Below are 18,891 nucleotides of genomic sequence, written 5' to 3'. Positions count from 1 at the left end.
AAAGTCTTTTAAAAATTAAGACTGGGGTGATTTATTAATCTTGTTAAGAACTCTGATACAAAGCACAGTAAAAGGCCACAGACCAGTAAATAAACAACGTGGCTTTTGGCTACTTTACAACTGCTGCTACAGCACTATCAGCAAAACACGCTTTTTCATCACTTTGAACCCAGGAGTCCAAATGGCAAATAAAACTTTTGCTCACTTCTCTGAATAAAAAGTTTAATAAAGTTTTAAGTATGTTTGCTGGTTTAGATGTTACCAATCTAAAAAAAAATTTTTTTTTAATTTTAGTTAACATGAGATTTATAGAGAAAGTTACTATGTTTTGAGGGCAAGGCAGCTGGTTCCTGTGCCATAAGAAATTTTCCTCTGAATTTCTCAATTAGTAAAGTAGCAGATTGTATTATAGGCCTCGAGTCACTTAAATTTACATAGGTTATTAGCATTATCTTTAAATATACAATATAAACAAAACTGTACATACATGGCAAATTAACTTTGTTTTCCAAAACAATAGGCAACTCATTAGCTAAAGACACCATAGTCTGCAAAAACAAAAGGCACATCTGAATGAGATACATGCCCTTTTTCCCTCTATGATTGGGTTAGGTAGTCTCTGTATACATTTTGACAAAATAATAAACACAGTGCATTCTATTATTTTCATTCTATTTTTCATTTTTGTCTTCAGCAGCAAATTCTGGCATTTAAGACATGGCATTAAAGAGTTTAAGAACAGTGGGTGTTTTTCACAATTCTCTTAAGTGTAAAAACTAGAAGTAAAAACTAGAAGATGGTCAAAGAGTTTTAAAAATCAGTAATACCATACACCCCCTATATTTGTGTAAATTCATTGCCTTAAAAAGGCATCTATTACCCAAATTTGAAAAATTCCACAAATGCACTATCCCCTTTCAGTGCAATCAATGTCACTTTAAACCATACTTTAGCAGAGTCTACAGTGCAAATATAAATTCTTTATACTGGCCTTTTGGCAGCACTGAGGATCCAAGACAAGGCAATGCTACTGATCACCTGAGGATAATGATAAAGGACTTCTGTATTTTTTTTTTCCAATTTTTAAAAGCTTATTTGATCAGTAGCATTTTTGTAAGAGCATTATTTGTAAAAAGTACTAAAATACTATGCTTTTTTGAATAAATTAAAAAAAAAACCCTTTACAAATACCATTCCAGTGTCATGACTACATATGGCTAAGGTCATTGAGGAGTTTCCGCATTTTCTAGCAAAGGCAGTCTGTATGATGGAGGGTGCGAAAGCTCCCGTTTGTAAGTCTTTGGTGGCAGTTTTGGTAGGTGAGGGCTTGAATTCTGCCTTGGTGGAATGGGGGGAGCTTGAGGATGAGCAAGGTTGTTGTGACTAGAACTGAGCACGTAGCATCGACGTGGTACTCTCGGAGAGGGTGTGCTAGGAGGAGTATTTGGCGAATTTGGACAGGTACTAACGTCTCTGAACCAGTCTGGATCTCTGTGAAGATGTCCTAGTGGAGGTGGCTGAAGATTAAATGGACAGTTTATAAAGTGTTCTGGAGGCCGAAGGGGAACTGGTGGAGGGGTATCAGGAAGAGGATCTCTTGGCGGTGGTGGAGGTGGGCTATGCAGAGGCCCATCAAATGCACCAGCAGGAGCAGGAACTCTGGGTTTTACCTTTGGAGGAGGAGGTTGTCTTGGTGGAATAGCAGGGGGGTCATCATCAGATTTCGTATTTCCCTCAAAAAAAATTAAATAAATAAATAAATAAATAAACTATACCTCCATTCTCCTGAAAAATCTGTTAAGCTTTAAAAAGACTGAAAAATTCTTATGTGTTCAGTTAAATCCAGAAGCTCAAAATAGGTTAACCTGATTTAATGATCAGATTCATAAGTAAAATACTCCCAGTTTAATTTAGGGCCTATTTTAATATTTTTATATGTGAGACGTTTTAATTGAAATCTTAGAACATAAAGCCTCACCTTTCAAAAATTTATGAATTTTAATTATAATAGGCAAATGAGTGAAAGGAATACATAGCTTTGTAGATGTTAAAGGACATGATGTCAAGGGAACTCGAAGTCCAGCTTCTGCCTTCTGGTCATCTACTTCTACTTTCCCCAGTAAGACTTACTGTGGTGGTTCTCAAAGTGTGATCCAGGGACCAGCAGCATCAGTACCAGTAGGGAACTTGTTAAAAAATGCAAATTCCTGGGTCCCACTCTAGACCTACCGAATCAGAAACTCCGCAATTTGCTTTTAACAAGCCTCCCAGGTGATTCTGATGCAGCCTGAAGTTTGAGAATTACTGGCTTAAATTTGAAGAATGCTTTGAATACTAAAGTTCTTTCCCTTTCTACCAGAAAGAAAACATACTTCTGAGTATCTGTGAATCTGCCCAGCCTCTTTTTAGAAAAAAATATTAACAATAATTAAGCGATTATTTAAAGTATTTTTCAGATAAAACAACCAGAGTGTTTACATACCATACAGGGTAGCCAAATTATAATTGACAGACTTTTTATAAGAACAAGAATTATTTTGAAGGTTCACAACCTTGAATAAATTGAATAAGCTAAGGCAAACCTGAGTCCTGTTGACTACCTTGGAATTTGAAGCATCATGATCAAACTTCTTTCGAGGAGGAAGCGGAGGAGGAATCAGCAGCTGCTCTTCACTTAGTTTATGTAAACTGCCACATGAACTGAAGAAAGACTCTGGGGGTAAGAAAGATTAGTTTCACCACAATTCACAGTGCAATCATAAGACAAGACTTTATCTCAATCTGTGATCACCTCTGCTATAGTAAATGTCAAACTGCACTGTACTCAACTGTCGGTTGACCTATACTCTGCACTAAACCATAAGCTTCTTGAGGGCAGGGCGTATCCATTTCTGTATCCCTAAGCACTAGCACAGTAGTAGTGCTTGGCATCTGGGAGATACTACAGCTACATGAAAACATACAATCTAAGTAAGATTAATAATGAGATTCTGTTCCCTGAAAAACCTTTTTAAATCTAAAACACACAAAACAAACATATTTGTATAAACTGTGGTAACTTCCAGAGAAAGATCATACATAATCAGAGACCTTGTGTTTTTGAAGCAGTGAGTATCAGATACATTTCTACAAAGATAATAAAACCTCCAAATAGGAGACCAAAAGGTAGGGTTGTATCAAATAACCCTTTCTCTTTGCAAATTTCTCAGTGATAAAGGACATGTTATATAACCACATTAAAGAGAATTTACAAAATAATAAAGCATTCAGGGGAAAATTCTATGCCAAAGACATAGAATAAGAACTATTTCATTTATTTTTTTTCATATGATAAAAAAAATACCTGTAGTTATGGACCAACTCTGTTTGTTGACCAAGACTTGTCATAAAAGCAGTGACCATGTCTTGTTGATCATTATATTAAGATTGGGTTCACAGGAACTAGTTGGGAAAATTGATGAGTTTAATTTTAAACACACTGAGTGTGAACTCCTTATGTGATATCCAATGAAAGATGGCAATCTCCCATTACTCCATGTAAAAAACTGCTGTCCCGATCTTGCGATTCTGCAGTCACCTCATGGGTCCTGTTGGCTCAGGGTGTCAAAAGTAGAAAAAGCATGCCTATGGGGTGTTGGCAGATGGTGTGGGAGGTTAGGCAGAGCACTATCTGCTGTAGATATATTCCTTTTGCCTGACCAGCATCTTATGCCCTGTCTTTGGGAGCAAACTATTCTTGGTGATAGTGAATCGATCCCATGCGGTTTAGTTGGCCAGTTTGGCCCAGTGCACCCCAACTCCAATCAGAGAAATACCAAGTGTTGGTGAGGATGTGGAGAGAAGGGAACCCTCATGCACTATTGGTGGGAATGTAAATTGGTGCACCCACTGTAGAAAACAATATGAAGGCTCCTCAAAAAGGAAAAAGATAGAAATACCATATGATCTTGTAATTCCACTACTATTTACCCAAAGAAAACTAAAACACTAATTTAAAAAGATATATGCACCCCTATGTTCACTGCAGCATTATTTACAATAGTCGAGAGATGGAAGCAACCAAGTGTTCACCAACAGATGAATGGATAAAGAAGATAATATGGTGTTTGCATGCGTGTGCGCGCACACACAGGAATACTGCTCAGCCACAAAAAAGAATGAAATCTTGTCATTTGCAACAATATGGATGGACCTAGAAGGTATTAGGCTAAGTGGTGTAAGTCAGACAAAGAAAGACAAATACCATACGATTTCACTTATATGTGAATTCTGAAGAACAAAACAAAACAAAAACAGACTCATAAATACAGAGAACAAACTGGTGGCTGCCAGAGCGGAGGAGGATAAGGGGATGGGCAAAATAGGTGAAGGGGACTAAGAGGCACAAACTTCTAGTTATAAAATAAGTCAGAGAAATAAAAAGTACAGCATAGGGAATATAGTCAATAATATTGTAATACTATACGGTGACACAGAGTGACTACACTTGTGGTGAACTCCGAGTAATGGAGAGAATTGTCAAATCACTATGTTGTACATCTGAAACTAATATAACATTGTATGTCAACTACACGTCAATAATAAATACTTAAAAAAAAACCCATTTTTTTTTAAAAAGTAAGCTCTATGCCCAACACGGGGTTTGAACTCATGACCCTATGATCAAGAGTCACATGCTCTACTCACTGAGCCAGTGAGGCACCCCAGTAATAAATACTTTTTAAAAAGTAAAAAAGAAAAAAAAGAGGTGGGCATGGGACTCACTTCTCACCTTCTTAACATGAGATCAGATTTTTATCTACCTCCCCTTCATGCATGCAGCCCTGTGTTTTGCTTCGGGGAAAGCTGACCTTATCCCATAGCTCCAAGGATGGGGCCTGATTAGACCAAGTCAATCAGTGTAATCCATTCCTTCAGCCAGAGTGACTGATGTAGCTGTAGGCATGTGAACTAGTTCAGACCAGTGAAATGTGAAAGATCTGCTAGTGGCTACCGAAAAGAAAGTTCCTTGCCTTTCTGGAAAGCACTCTGCCAGTGTGTCTCTGTACCTCTCTCTTTTCCTTCTTACCTGACAGAACAAAAAAGCACACAACCATTATTGTTCCTGCCACTCTCTTATGACCTTGAAGGAAAACAGCCTTAGGTAAAACTGATAATTTGGACAAAACATTGAAGAGGCAAAAGAAACCGGGTCTTTGATAACATCATTGAGCCACTGATTCAACAAGTCTTAAAGCAGCCTTCCTCTAGACTTCCAATTATGTGAGTCAGAATGCTTTTTTATTGTTTAAGTCAGACTTAGGTGCATCTTCTCTTCCTTACTGAAATACACACTCATGGAAGCAGAAAATATCTGAATGATGGTTGAAAAGCTGTGAGAGTTTTTGAATACGGGTCTGACTCTACAGGAGACCACTTAACCACTGTTATACTTCTTTATAGCGGGCACTCAATAACCCTTGATGAACTGTGAACACAATTTTATTTTCTCTCAAGAGCACTTCCCTATATGATCAGTTTTTGTAAGCATTTTTAATAGTTTCAGTGTTCCATACTAATGAATTTAGAATAAATTACTAAGTGATTTCTGTAATGTTATTTAGATATGTAAGTTACTTCAAAGTTTTTGACATCCGTCCATCCATTTTTTCAACAAATACTTATTGCATAACTGCTATAGTGTCAGGTGCTGTTCTGGGCGCTATAGCAATATAGTAGTGAACAACGACAGGCAAAAATTCATGTCCTTATGGAGCCTATATTACAGGTTGGGGACAGAGAACAGATATGATAATTAAGTAAAGTAATATGGCTATAAATTAGAAGAAATATTAGGTAGGGAAGGTGGATAGGAAGAGATAGGAGGGGAGGAATTTTAAATGGGGTGACTAGGGAAGACCTCACTCAGGTAATTATGGGCAAAAACCTGAAGGAGGCAAGAGAGTCTGCAAAGTGGCCAAAGAGGTGAAGAGCACTCTAAGCAGAGGGAATGGCAAAAGCAGAAGTCTTGATGTGGGAATGTGTCTATTGTGTGCAGGAGGCAGAGTAGCTGGAGCAGAGTGAGTGATGGGGGGAGAATGCTAGGTGATTAAGTCTGACATATCAAAAGAGGCTAAAATGCATAGAACCTTCTGGGCCCTTTAAAAGAACTTTGGCTTTTACTTTGAGATAGCCACTGGAGGGCTTCAAGCACAGGTGAGACAAGTCTAACCTACATTCTTTTTTTTGGTCTGACCTACATTCTAAAAGAACCTGGCTGCTATACTGAAAACAGACTATGGGGAAGATGGGAAGTTAGAATGCCACTATAATAAACCAGGTAAGAGATTATGGTGGCTTGGATCAGCAAAAGAGATGGTGAGAAATAGATTCTGGATATATTTTGAGGGTAAACAAGATTTGTTGATGAAACATATTTGAAGTATGAGAAAAAGAGAGAAGTAAAAGATAACTGTAATATTTTTAGCCCAAGCAATTAGATGCAGTTTAGAACTCGGATAAGGAGGCAGTGGGAAGAACATCTTTGGAGGGAATGAAAACAAGCTCAGTTTTGGAGAAGTCTGAGATTCCTATTAAGTATGTAAATGGAGATGTCAAATAGGTTACTGAGTATATGGGTCAAAAGGTCAAGAGAGAGGTTCTAGGTAGAGAAAAAAATTGGGGAATTATCATTATACAGATGATATAAGACTGAATGGGCCAACCAAGTGAGTGAGAAGAAGTCTAGGGACTGAATCTTGTGGCCTTCCAATCTTTATAGGCTGGGGATATGAAGAGAAACAAGCAGAGAGACTAGGGAGCTGAAAGTATAGTTAGAAAAACCAAGAGAGTGGAATGAACAATGTGATCTTCACATATGTGACTTCTTCCCAAAACTGATATTTTGTATAATTGAAGACAGAAACTTGGGTCTTTTTTGTTTGCCACTGAATCTACAGTACCTAGCAGGGTAACTGGTACAAAGTAAGTATTCAATTTCCTATTGAATTAAGACCAAAGGGTGTGAATATTTTTATGGTTTGACATGTTGTTTACAGATTTCTTTCCAAAAGGGTCATACTAATATACCAATTCACAAGGGATAAGTAATGTATGAGAGTATCTTTTAACATAGGCTTGCTCATACTTTGATGTGAACAGTCTATTCATGTCCATTGTTAATGAAGTCTTGCTGTTTTTTCCCATTGTATGTGAGCACTTTTCATACATACTATGTTCTTTCTTTCAGGATTTGTTTTAGGAGAGTCAGAATTTTATGCAGTTATTCTCAACATTTTCCATTAAATTTCAAAATGAAATTTTCCTTATCATATGAAAAATGTATTTTACTGCCATCCAAAATAATGTCTAGAACTGCTGATTCTAAAATCACTTGGTGTTATGGGTTGAATTGTGTCTCCCCGAGAGATATGCTGAAGTGCTAACCCCCAGTACCTGTCAACGTGACCTTATTTAGAAACAGGGTCTTTACAGATATGTAATCAAGTTAGGATGAAAGTGGGCTCTAATTCAGTATGACTGAGGTCTTTAGAAGGAGAGGAGAAGGGACAAAGAAACATGCAGGGAGAAGATGACCATCTGACAACAGAGGTAGAGACTGAGATGATGTACCCATAAACCAAAGGAGGCCAAAGATTGTCAGCAAAGGCCAGAAGCTAGAAGAGGCAAAGAAAGATTCTCTCTTACATGTTTCAGAAGGAGCAAGGCCCTGCCAACCCCTTGATTTGGAGACTTAGAGCCTCCAGAACTGTGCTGTGGTACTTTGTTAGAGCAGCACTAGAAGAAACTAATATACATAGTCAAAACATCACCACAGAACAACAAGGAGAGTAAGAAACAAACTTCAATGAAGACGGGAAACATCTGAACCCTGAAGTTTCAATACATGAAGGTGGACTACAATGTATATGAAGAGACAAATGGAGAAGATGAAACCCAAATGTCTACAGTTAATGATACTGACAAACAGCACTTAATGTGCCTCCACAGAATGAAAGGAGGGATCAGGAGTTAAAGGCACTTGGTATAATGAAACACATGGGCATTAAAAACAGAAGACTTGATTAAATCTAAATAAGGAGCAATTAAAACTCTGTGGGAGACTGGGGGTTTTATTTTCTGGTGAATCTAAACATCAGACTGGGGCCAGTAGACCGTGCTGAAAACACAGATTTTCATACTAAATGTTCAGATCACCCAGGCAGAAGATTCGAAGATCTTTCTTTGGAAAAATTAAACAGTCCTACAAAGGAGGCCTCATAGATTCTGATGTTTGGGGATTTCCTAAATAAAAAAAAAACTTCTCATCACTCTATTACTCTAGAGGGAAACCTACATGTCAACGAGCTCTGCCCATGGATACAGAATTCCCCATCAGTTTATACTGCCTCACTCTAAAATATGGAAAGCGAAGGATACCAGACAAGAAAGGAAAGACGGAAAGACTCCAATGTGAAAGACAATAGACTAAACTAACAGATGCAACTGAGAAAGGAAATAAAACCAGAAACAATTTTTTTTCAAAAACACTATAATCACTATAATATCCTATGGGAGATAAGAGGGTGAATCCATGAAACCAGAATAATAGGGTGACATAAAATTGGCATGAACAGAGGAAACTAGAAAGAATTTTTTGGGAATTCAAAATCATGATAGATTAAAAAAAGAGTTGGAAGATGAAGTGAGGAAATCTTGCAGAAAACAGAACAAGAAAACAAAGAGATGGACAATAAGAGATAAAAGACAAGAAAACTGGAGGCTCAATCTAGGATATACGATATAGAAAAGGAACTCAGAAAGCAAGTCAGAGAACATGTTTGGAAGGAAATTATTAACAAAACCATATAAGGAACATTTTCCAGAAATCAAAGACATGAATCTCTAAATTTAAAGGGCTTAATAAGTAGACAGCAAAATGAAAGGGAAAAATGACTCATATTAAAGCAGATCATTGTGAATGTACAGATCATCAGGAATAAAGAGAAGATTCTAAAACTTTCTTGGATATACTGTGGCAGAGACTTCTAACTGTCCCCCAGTGTACCTTCCTTTTTCTTCCTTTAAGTAATAGGATCCCATGTATTCTGGCAAGACAAGTTTGCCTATCTACAGACAACATTTCGCAGCCCCCTTCGTAGCTCAGTTTTGACCAATGGAATGAGAGCAGGAGTAATGCGAGCAACTCCCAGATCATGTTTTTCTTTTCTTTTTTAAAAAGATTTTAATTTATTTGAGAGAAAAAGAGAGAGAAAGAGAGCACGAGCAGGGGGAGGGTCAGAGAGAGAGGGGGAGAAGACGACTCCCCCCGTGCCGAGCAGGGAGCCTGACGTGGGGCTCGATCCCAGGACCCTGAGATAATGACCTGAGTCGAAGGCAGCACCCAACCAATTGAGCCACCCAGGTGCCCCGCAGATCATGTTTTTCTAACAAAACCTACTGACCTCACCTTCCTGCTGGCTGGAAAATGGTAACAACTGAAGGAGCTGCTCAAAACTCAGAGTGGAAGCCCCATTTTGAGATTCCTGAATTGCCCTGCTAGCTTGTGGAACAGAGGTGTCTACTTGCTCTGGCTATTGTGAGAAATAGAGTTCTATTTCATTTAAGGTTCTGTATTTTTGGTTATAAAAAATCCTTTATAAAAAAAGGATTGAAACTAGAGGGTCATTGACAGATTTCTATTTTGTTCAGTGCCACATCTCTTGCACGTAGAATTGTGCCTGCACATATCAGACGTTTAAAAACTGCATGAACAATTTATGACTGAATGACACTGGACTTCTAAACAGCAAGTATGAAAGCAAGAAGACCATAGGAAAATACCTTCAAAAATCTTAGTGAAAAGGATTTATAATTCTATACCCAGCCAAACTATTAACAATTAAATATATTAAATACATTTTCAGAAATACAAAAACTTAAAAACTTTTTATCTTTTTATCTTTTCTCGGGTAGCTACTAGAGGATGTGCCTCTACCAAAATAAGGGAGCATATCAAGAAAGAAGACAAGGAGTCCAAAAAAAACAAGGATCCAACACAGGAGAGAGGTGAAGAAATTTCTAGGATGACAGCTGGGTGAGAGGCCAAGAGAGCAACCAGTCCAAAATGGAGCAGAACAAAAGGGCACCAGGAAGGAGGCTTCCAGGTTAAACAGCAAAACCAAAATGCTGACAACTGTCCTTAGTGGTCTGACCTTATGGAAAACTGCGCTAAGAAAGGGTGTGAGAAGACTGAGCAACAGATGTTTGAAAAAACCAACCAACAAACAAAAACACCTAAGCATTAATGAGTTTATCATTAACTTCATGAAACAGAGGAAACATAATCACAGTATACACTACTTGACTAATAGTGAATAATATTTTCCCAAAATATGACAAGTATATTAGAATAAAGGGCAAAATTCTCATCTACTGTAATAGGAAATCAGTGTCTAAAACTAATGATTCAAAAGAGAAAAATATGAAAACACCATTTAAAAATGTGAAAGTGTCACTGGAGAACAAGAAAAGACATGGGGAGACATGGGGTAGGGAACTGCTATCAATTTCATTTTCAGTGTTTAGCACTATTAGCCTTTTAAACTGTATGCATATATCACTTTGATAAAAATTTAAATATTAAAACATAGAATTATAAACATTTAGAAGACTAACCTTACTTTTCTCATGAGACAGGAACTCTCTTGCTACTACCTAAATTATATACATTTTAATATGATTGAAGCAGAAGTCCTCCAGATTGGGGGAATTATTCCTGAAGCTACTCTGTACCTTTCTGGGTGGTGGTGATGGTTGTTGTTTTTAAAGATTTAATTATTTGAGAGAGAGAGAGAGAGAGCAAGCAAGAGAGAGCACAAGCCGGGGGGTGGGAGGGAAAAGGCAGAGAGAGAAGCAGACTCCCTGCTGAGCAGGGAGCCTGACACATGGGGCTTGATCCCTGGACCCTGAGATCATGACCCATGCAGAAGGCAGGCGCTTAACAGACTGAGCCAGGCATCCCTGGGTTGTTTTAAACAAATGACCATAGAAAGAATGGTAACAGCATTTACATTATGAAGTAACTGAGAATGGCAGAATAGTGTTTTGTGAAGATCATGTGAAGAAACAAGTGATCAAGGGCTAGTCTGGGAACCTGATAAACATTTAAGTATATAATCCACATAGGAAAATGAGTTGGGATGGGAAAGAGGAGAGGCAACTGATATGAAATCACTGTTCATTCTGTGCCAACCAATATGCGTGGTGCTCTACATCGTTATCTCATTTGATCCTTAACAGGGTTGAAGATGCTAAGTAATTTGTTCAAGGTCACACAGCTCCTAGACCACAGATAAGTTGTAAAATGATGAAAACTATAGTAAAGTTTAAATAGTACCCAGTTGTAAGCAAATAACTAAATTTATTTATAAGAATTTCATTCATTTTTAAAAAAATTTTTAATGGTGCTAAAACCCAAATATATACAATTTTTTTTTTAAGATTTTATTTGACAGATAGAGACATAGCAAAAGAGGGAACACAAGCAGGGGGAGTGGGAGAGGGAGAAGCAGGCTTCCCGCAGAGCAGGCAGCCCGATGCGGGGCATCATGACCTGAGCCGAAGGCAGACGCTGCATGACTGAGCCACCCAGGCGCCCCTCATATACAAATTTAATCAACTTGATTAATTTCATTATCATTAATCAACTCAAATTCTTACTTACTTGAGTGTGGCAAGAGGACTGGAGCAAAGATGCTATTGCTGCCTATTGGAATGAGAAAAATCAATTTGAAAAGAAAGGTAGTATGCATGGTTTTATTTTAAAAATATTTTTGCATAAAGTAACAAATGTAGTAACACAGAGAGTACAGAATTTTATCGTCCTCTAGTGACATGTTAGTTTTAAAAGAAATGAACTGGAAAGTTAGCTTTGTAGCTGGAATTTCTTTCCTTTCTTAGCATAAGTAGTTCCCTCTCTATCACAGTCACTTTTTAAATCTCCTTCACAAAACTTAATCTGCTTGTTGTCTTACTCTCTGTTGCTCCCTTAAGAGCAGTAGCATGAGGCCCAAAAGGTACTCAATAAATCTTCGTTTAATGAATAAATTAGAAAATAAGATGCATAAACAACGCACAAATGATGCTTTAATCCCTTGTGTTAATCATTATTTTCACATTTAAATGCCACTTTCCACACTAATATAGTTCCCTAATTAAAAAGAGAAGAATTATCTGAAACATAAGATTCCTTTTTTACCAAATGGTTTACATCAAATACATACCACAGGAACTGTTGAGATCCACATCTAAAAACACACTAAGGTCTGAAGAAGCAGATACTGGTGGAGTAGATGGTGTATTTGGAGAGGTTGGTGCTGACACAGTTGATTCAAGATCAGTTTCAGCAATCCGACTAAAGCTCATTTTACATGGTTCTCTTTCTAATGGCGTTGGATGACCTCGTAAAGTGCCTGAGGTAGAGCCATGTCGGCCTGTATTAGGCCGTATTCCAGGAGATTTTAAAGAGAAAGTTGATTTCCTAGGCTAGGAAAAGCAAACATAACTACCATTACTAATTTGCATGGACTTTATTTTTATTGCTTAATGCTACCTATTAATTCTTAGCATATAGTTAAGAGAGTACAATAAAATCCCAATCTGCAAACAGCCTGTAACATTCTAGTAGAACACTTTGGGATTTGATTGGCTTAATTTTAAGATGGACTTGAATACAAGTAAACCTCTTTTCATACTGCAGAATAAAATTCTTGAAAATCTGTGTGAAAACTTGTTCCTCTCCAAACACTTGAACCTAATCTTCTTCAAATCATTGGTATCAATTTTACATGTATTTGCTGTGGACATAAGATACACAACATATTATGTTAGGTGCATCAAGAAAAACAAAAGACCTTTTTTTTCCCTTCCTAACAGTAAATGACCAACCTCCACAATGGTACTTTCAAGTTTTTGGAGAAAACTGCTATTGTCTCCCACCCTCCACCTCCACACCCCCTTTTAAACTCTCACAGTGGTAACCTAATGAAAAAGCATGGAACTCAGATTCAGATAACTTGAGGTAAAATCTCCAGTGTGCTGATATCTAGCTTTGCAGCCAAGAAGAGTTATTTAACAACTTTGAGCCTCAGTTTTCTTTGTAAAGTGAGAGTATGATCTATATCATATAATTGTTGTAGAGATGAGATAACATCTTGCTGCTTGGCTCAAAGTAGTTTGTTTTTTTTTTTTTTAAGATTTTATTTATTTGACAGAGAGAGAGAGAGAGACAGCTAGAGAGGGAACACAAGCAGGGGGAGTGGGAGAGGGAGAAGCAGGCTCCTGGCTGTGCAGGGAGCCTGACGTGGGGCTCGATCCCAGGACCCTGGGATTATGACCTGAACTGAAGGCAGACGCTTAATGACTGAGCCACCCAGGCTCCCCAAAGCAGGTGTGTTATAAGTGTTTTTAACTCCTCCCACATCTTGCTTTCTGTCCAACTACTTAGAACTGGTCTTCCCCTACTTCTGTTGCCACTGCAAACCCAAGAATAACTCGAGAACTGCAGCAGCAAATTTTAGCGTGAAGTTCATTCCAGTGGCGACCACGGACTATGGTGCTCTAATGACAGGAGTCATGGTCAGGCCAGAAGAACCATGATACACCTGCCCATTCCTTTTTCCTGGTCTTTTCATTTCCTGGTCATTTACAGCTCTCACTTTCTCACAACTTTCCCCCTTATACTAGGAAGGCTTAAAAACTGACAGATAAAGAAGTCCTACAAAGATAAAAGATAAACCAGATTTTATCAAAAGGCTAATAATAACATTGCCTCCCACAGTATATATCACTTTAGAAATAGAATAGTACTGCAAAACAAAGGACTGAAAAATAGCCAATCAAATAAATCAGAATTTTAATGGTAATATGTTACTAAACACTGAAGATAATATTGTTTTAAAAAACAATTTTTCCTAAATTGTAATGAACTTACAAATCGAGGTGGCTGTTTGCAGTTTCGGGGTTCAATTTCTAGTGACTTGTTGAACAAATAATCTGTAAACTCCTTTTCAGAAGCACTTCCCATGGGGTTAAGGTTTTCAAAGAACCTCTGGAATTAGACAAATCTCCGTAAGTACATGTTTTAGATCTTATGGGAACATGTATTTCAGCAGTTTAAAATAAAAAAAATATATATCAATAAATTAAGGGATTGTAATGTCTGAGAGTTCACAAGAACTGCTGATTCTAATCTCTCTACTTTCAAATAAAGTTGTACAATTTCTACAGGAGTTGTATATTCTAGTCTTCATTTTCTATTAAGAAGATGGACAGATTTTCATTTATTACCATCTTAATGGCTCAGTATCCCTCAGTTAACATTTTTCCTACTCATTTTAACAAGATGATTATCACCAGTAAGCTATCAAAAGTGTTTAGAACAGAATTATAGTTATAATTCACAGTGAGACTTTTTTTTTTTAAAGATTTTATTTTTAAGTAATCTCTACACCCAATGTGGGGCTCGAACTTACAACCCCGAGATCGAGAGTCACATGCTCCATCAACTGAACCAGCCAGGTATCCCACAATGACACTTTTGATAATCAGAAAAAAACCAGAGATAAGATGGATTAAGTTCTATTCAAAAGTAATTTCAAGAACAATTATAAACTTATCTGTGCTAACCTCTAGTAAAATAACCTTTCTGTCTTTATGGAAAAAAAATTTTCTAAGCTCATATTTAAGTTTTTAGATAGAAAATTTAGATGATTTAGCAAAGGGTAAAAAGAAATATAAATAGTAATCTCACCAACCAGAGATCTGTTAACATTTTACTCTTAGAATATTGTTCCAATGTTTTTACTGTGTGAATATATGCATATATATGTATCTTCATTTTTGTTTTTTTTCAATTTTGTAACATTATTTTTAACCTTTTTTTGTTTATAACTCAATATTTTTCTATGTGGTTTACTTATTTTATAAATACAAACTTTAGCTCTACAGTCTTTAATCATATGGATGTTCCAGAATTTATTTCACCAATCTCTACATTGGCAGTTTTCCACAGCAGTGCTTTCTAATTCTTTGTATTACAATAAGAATAATTATTATTAACTCCCCGTGCATAAATTTTTCTATACATTTATGATTATTTCCTCAGAAAAATCCCTTAGAAGCAAATTATTGGATTTAACTTTATTTAATTTTGAAGTGGTTTAAGAAGCATATATAAAAGTAAGTACTGGGTTTTTGCTTTAACAGTAGGCAAAATGAGCTTCAAAATTTCTAATATAAAATTCTCCCACTTTTCAGGCGTTCTGCCAATGTCAAGAAAATTGTATTACTCCTTTAACAATATTGAAACAGCTTGTTCTTATACTCAGGTTAGCCAAATTAAATCATATGAACCAACAGTAATTTAAAGACTTTTGTAAAGTTATAATAGCAGTATTCTTGATTTTCTCATCCTTTGCTCTATTTTTTAATACTATTTATTAACTTGGTTAACTATGGCTTGAAAGTGAATGCCCTCACACCCCCATAAAGCATCATTTAATGCTTTAAATGATGGTAGAAGGTCTAGAACAGATCACAAAAACCTATTAGAAGTTACTGAGATATGAATGTTAAAAGTACTATTTCAAATATACCCAACTATAATTTAACATGATTTCTTGTAAAATACATTATAAACCTTAATCTGAGCTTCAAGAGTGTATTTCTTTAGACCTATGAAGTTCAATATCACAGAGGGCTGGCCCCATGATGAGGGAAGAGAATGAAATATGGGACCACCAGCAGCTTGTCACCATTTTCTTTAGAGCTGTCTACATTTTCATAATGGTGTAGTTTAGGTCATTCTTTCTTAGGACTTTAGGGTATTTTGTTTTGAGCTGGGAACAAAGAATAGCTACCATCTTACAATTTAGGAGGTGGGAGTCATGGTGGCCATTTTCACATAATATGCTTGACCTGCACACTAAGCCTGAAAGTTGAGCACAATTTTTAATGTGACAGAGAACTTATTCTGATAGCTACTATATGTTCTGAATTTCAATATAACACAAAATTCATTTAACATAAACACAGTATCATCATTTACTATAATTTAGAAGGTATCGCATATTTTACAGTACCACAGAATCAATGTTATAAACTACTGCTCAAAATAGAATATCAATTGATAGAATGTTAAAAAAATGATTTTTTGCTAAGCATATATATATATATATATATATACACATACACACACACACATATAAAACCAACCTCTTCCCCTATTTAAACCCAATGTTCTTATGAAGAAATTAATTACTTAATGTTACACTGGCACATGTAAAATATCTAAAATGGCTAACAACCAATGACAGTACCAGTAGTGGATTTTCTTTTTACTACATGGACATCAGAGAGTTTCATTCCATTTTGTCATTCATTTTTTGAAAGTATTACTTGAACCAGTTGTACAAAGAAGCAATACTCTCAAGAAAAAAGTACCTAATAATATATATTTTTTTAAGATTTTATTTTTAAGTAATCTCTACACCCAACATGGGGCTCAAGCTTACAACCCTGAGAACAAGAGTCATATGCTCTCCTGAGTACCTAGTAATATTCATAACTGCAGACTGTTAGCACAGAATATCTAATATTTACCACTTCTATCCAATGATTAATTATTAACTTAGTATATTATTTTTATAGTAAAGTAAGTAGCATAATGTGCGGTTATGGTATTTCTTACAGATGGCAGAGGATTTAACATGTTCTCTTTTAAAGATAAGCAAAGAAAATATTTACCCTCATTTCTGGTTCTATCCGTAAACAGTAAGGTTGATTCTGATACTGCTGAATTTCTCCCGTAATTTCAGCTACTTTCCTCCTCTTACTGAAATTGATTAAATCTTTCCCTTTCTTTTTTAAAAAATCATTATTCCCTTCTTCAGTTTTCAGAATATTTGTTAAATATATTCCTAGTAAAAAAGAGTATTTGAAGAAAAGTTATAAAATCTGTTACTTAATCAATCATTTGAAAAAACAACTGATCTAGTAAAGTTGAAAGATATCCTATAATCCAGCAATTCTACCCCTAAAATGTTGATAAGTCTCTGATAGGCTTATTAATTAATTTTACATTAGGAATTTTTTTTTAACATTTAAAGAATTTAAGATAAAAAGAAAATTAGGGTTTAGGAAAGGCTTAATTTATTCCTTAGACTAACAGCCTAAAATAAAAGGGAGGATTCATTCATAAAGTCTAAGTTATGTGTTAAATCTGTTCTAACCATTTTAGTACTTGATTATAAATATTTAATGCCAGTGATCTTAAATAACAATCAATAAATTAATTTTAAGCCAATTCTGGTGATGAGACCATAGATTTATAAATTCTGTTTTCCCAAAGCCCATAATTTGGATAGAAAAAGAATTATTCCTCACTCTGGGACAGTAAGAAAGTTTTAGCCCCTTTTTCATATGTAATTAGGGATTCATTTAAATCAGTGGCTCTCAACTGGGGGCAATTTTGTTCCTTAGGGAATATCTGGGTTGTCTGGAAACATTTTTGGTTAACACAACCAGTGTGTGTGTGTGTGTGTGTGTGTGTGTGTGTGTGTGTGTGTGTACAGAGGCATGCATAATTGAATGTTCAAAATTCCTATGTTGAAATCCTAATGCCCGATGTGACAGTATTAGGAGATGGGACCCTTGGGAGGTGCTTAAATCCCGAGGGTGGAGCCCTTATGAATGGAATTAGTACTCTTATAAAAGACCCCACAGAGCTCCTTACAACAACTCTATGAGATAATTATAACCTCTATTTTAAAGATAAGGAAACAGAGACTTTAAAGTTTTATTTATCAATATAATACAGCTAATAAAAGTAGATATGCTCAGATATAAAAATCAGGACAATCTGCCTTTAAAGGCTGGTCTCTTTTGGCTACAACAAATTACCTCAAAATATAAATATAAATCTATATTCAGTAACTTACCAAAAAAAGGCACACAAGGTGGATTGATTGACTTAAGTTTTACTAGGTATTTTTTAAAGTGATCTTGACTTAATTCCACAGCTTCATCCAAAATTCTCCTTTTTCTTTCCTGCAATGCCTTTAAAATATATAAATTGAGTATAATTTGTCTTTTTACAATTCAATCACATCTTATGAACACAGGGCTTGGAATTTTATAAAATTTTGCAAATATTTGAAAAATAATTTTTTAAGTTAAAGATGAGTACTATCCCTTTCTGTACTTGCCTGAAATGATTTACCTATAAATATAAAACTTAAAAACTTAGTTTTTTTCTAATATAAATTAGAGGATTAAGCAATAAAAAATTCTTCCTCAGGATCTTATTAGTTATAATTCTGATTAGCCAGAGTTTCAACTTATAGCTATAAGAGAGTAATATAATCCTAAAGCATTTGAATATTTTTCCACTGAAAGGTCTTTTGAGGCTAAAGGTAAGGTTTTGGTAAAGAGGAGAACGCTGTGGGAGGGAGAGAAAAATTGAACAAAAATTTAGTAAACCAAATAAGCAGAATCATTTCTTTCATATTTCATTATTACATCTTTTGTTATAAATTAATTACTTTATTTTTAACCTGGTTAAGTATACACACACACACACAAATCCACAGCACACATTGCACTTGATAGAAAACTGTCCAATGTATTTCCTTTAAGGAAAAAGCAAAGGTGATTACATCCTAACTTTTATTCAGTACTCTACAGAAGTCCTAACTAGCATGAACAAGAAAAATAAAGAAAATCAAAGAAAAATTATCAGTATTCACAGAGGATATAATTGTCTGTGGAAAAAAACAATAAATCTACAATATGGAGTGTTAATGAGAGATTTTAGCAATGTTGCTGGATATAAAACAAGTAGGCAAAGATGAA

General features: G+C 35.8%; 1 protein-coding gene across 4 annotated transcripts in view; it reads right to left on the bottom strand.

The window, feature by feature from the left end:
* Positions 1-4: 4 nt before the first annotated feature.
* Positions 5-18,891, bottom strand: part of SOS2 (SOS Ras/Rho guanine nucleotide exchange factor 2) — an 81,513-nt gene continuing 62,626 nt past the window's right edge. For all 4 annotated transcript variants that reach the window (XM_027569763.1, XM_027569764.1, XM_027569765.1 and 1 more), the window contains 7 exons: positions 17,979-18,096; positions 16,786-16,958; positions 13,973-14,089; positions 12,264-12,525; positions 11,705-11,746; positions 2,601-2,713; positions 5-1,733 (listed from right to left, as the gene is read on the bottom strand). In XM_027569763.1, the coding sequence (XP_027425564.1) occupies positions 1,224-1,733; positions 2,601-2,713; positions 11,705-11,746; positions 12,264-12,525; positions 13,973-14,089; positions 16,786-16,958; positions 17,979-18,096 (1,335 nt within the window). In that variant the 3' untranslated portion in view covers positions 5-1,223. The remainder of the gene's footprint in view (positions 1,734-2,600; positions 2,714-11,704; positions 11,747-12,263; positions 12,526-13,972; positions 14,090-16,785; positions 16,959-17,978; positions 18,097-18,891) is intronic.

The sequence above is a fragment of the Zalophus californianus genome, chromosome 6 (genome assembly GCF_009762305.2).
Source record: "Zalophus californianus isolate mZalCal1 chromosome 6, mZalCal1.pri.v2, whole genome shotgun sequence".
NCBI classification, from domain to species: Eukaryota; Metazoa; Chordata; class Mammalia; order Carnivora; family Otariidae; genus Zalophus; species Zalophus californianus.
Note: the sequence above shows the minus strand (reverse complement) of the source record. Positions and strands in the feature narration are given on the sequence as shown.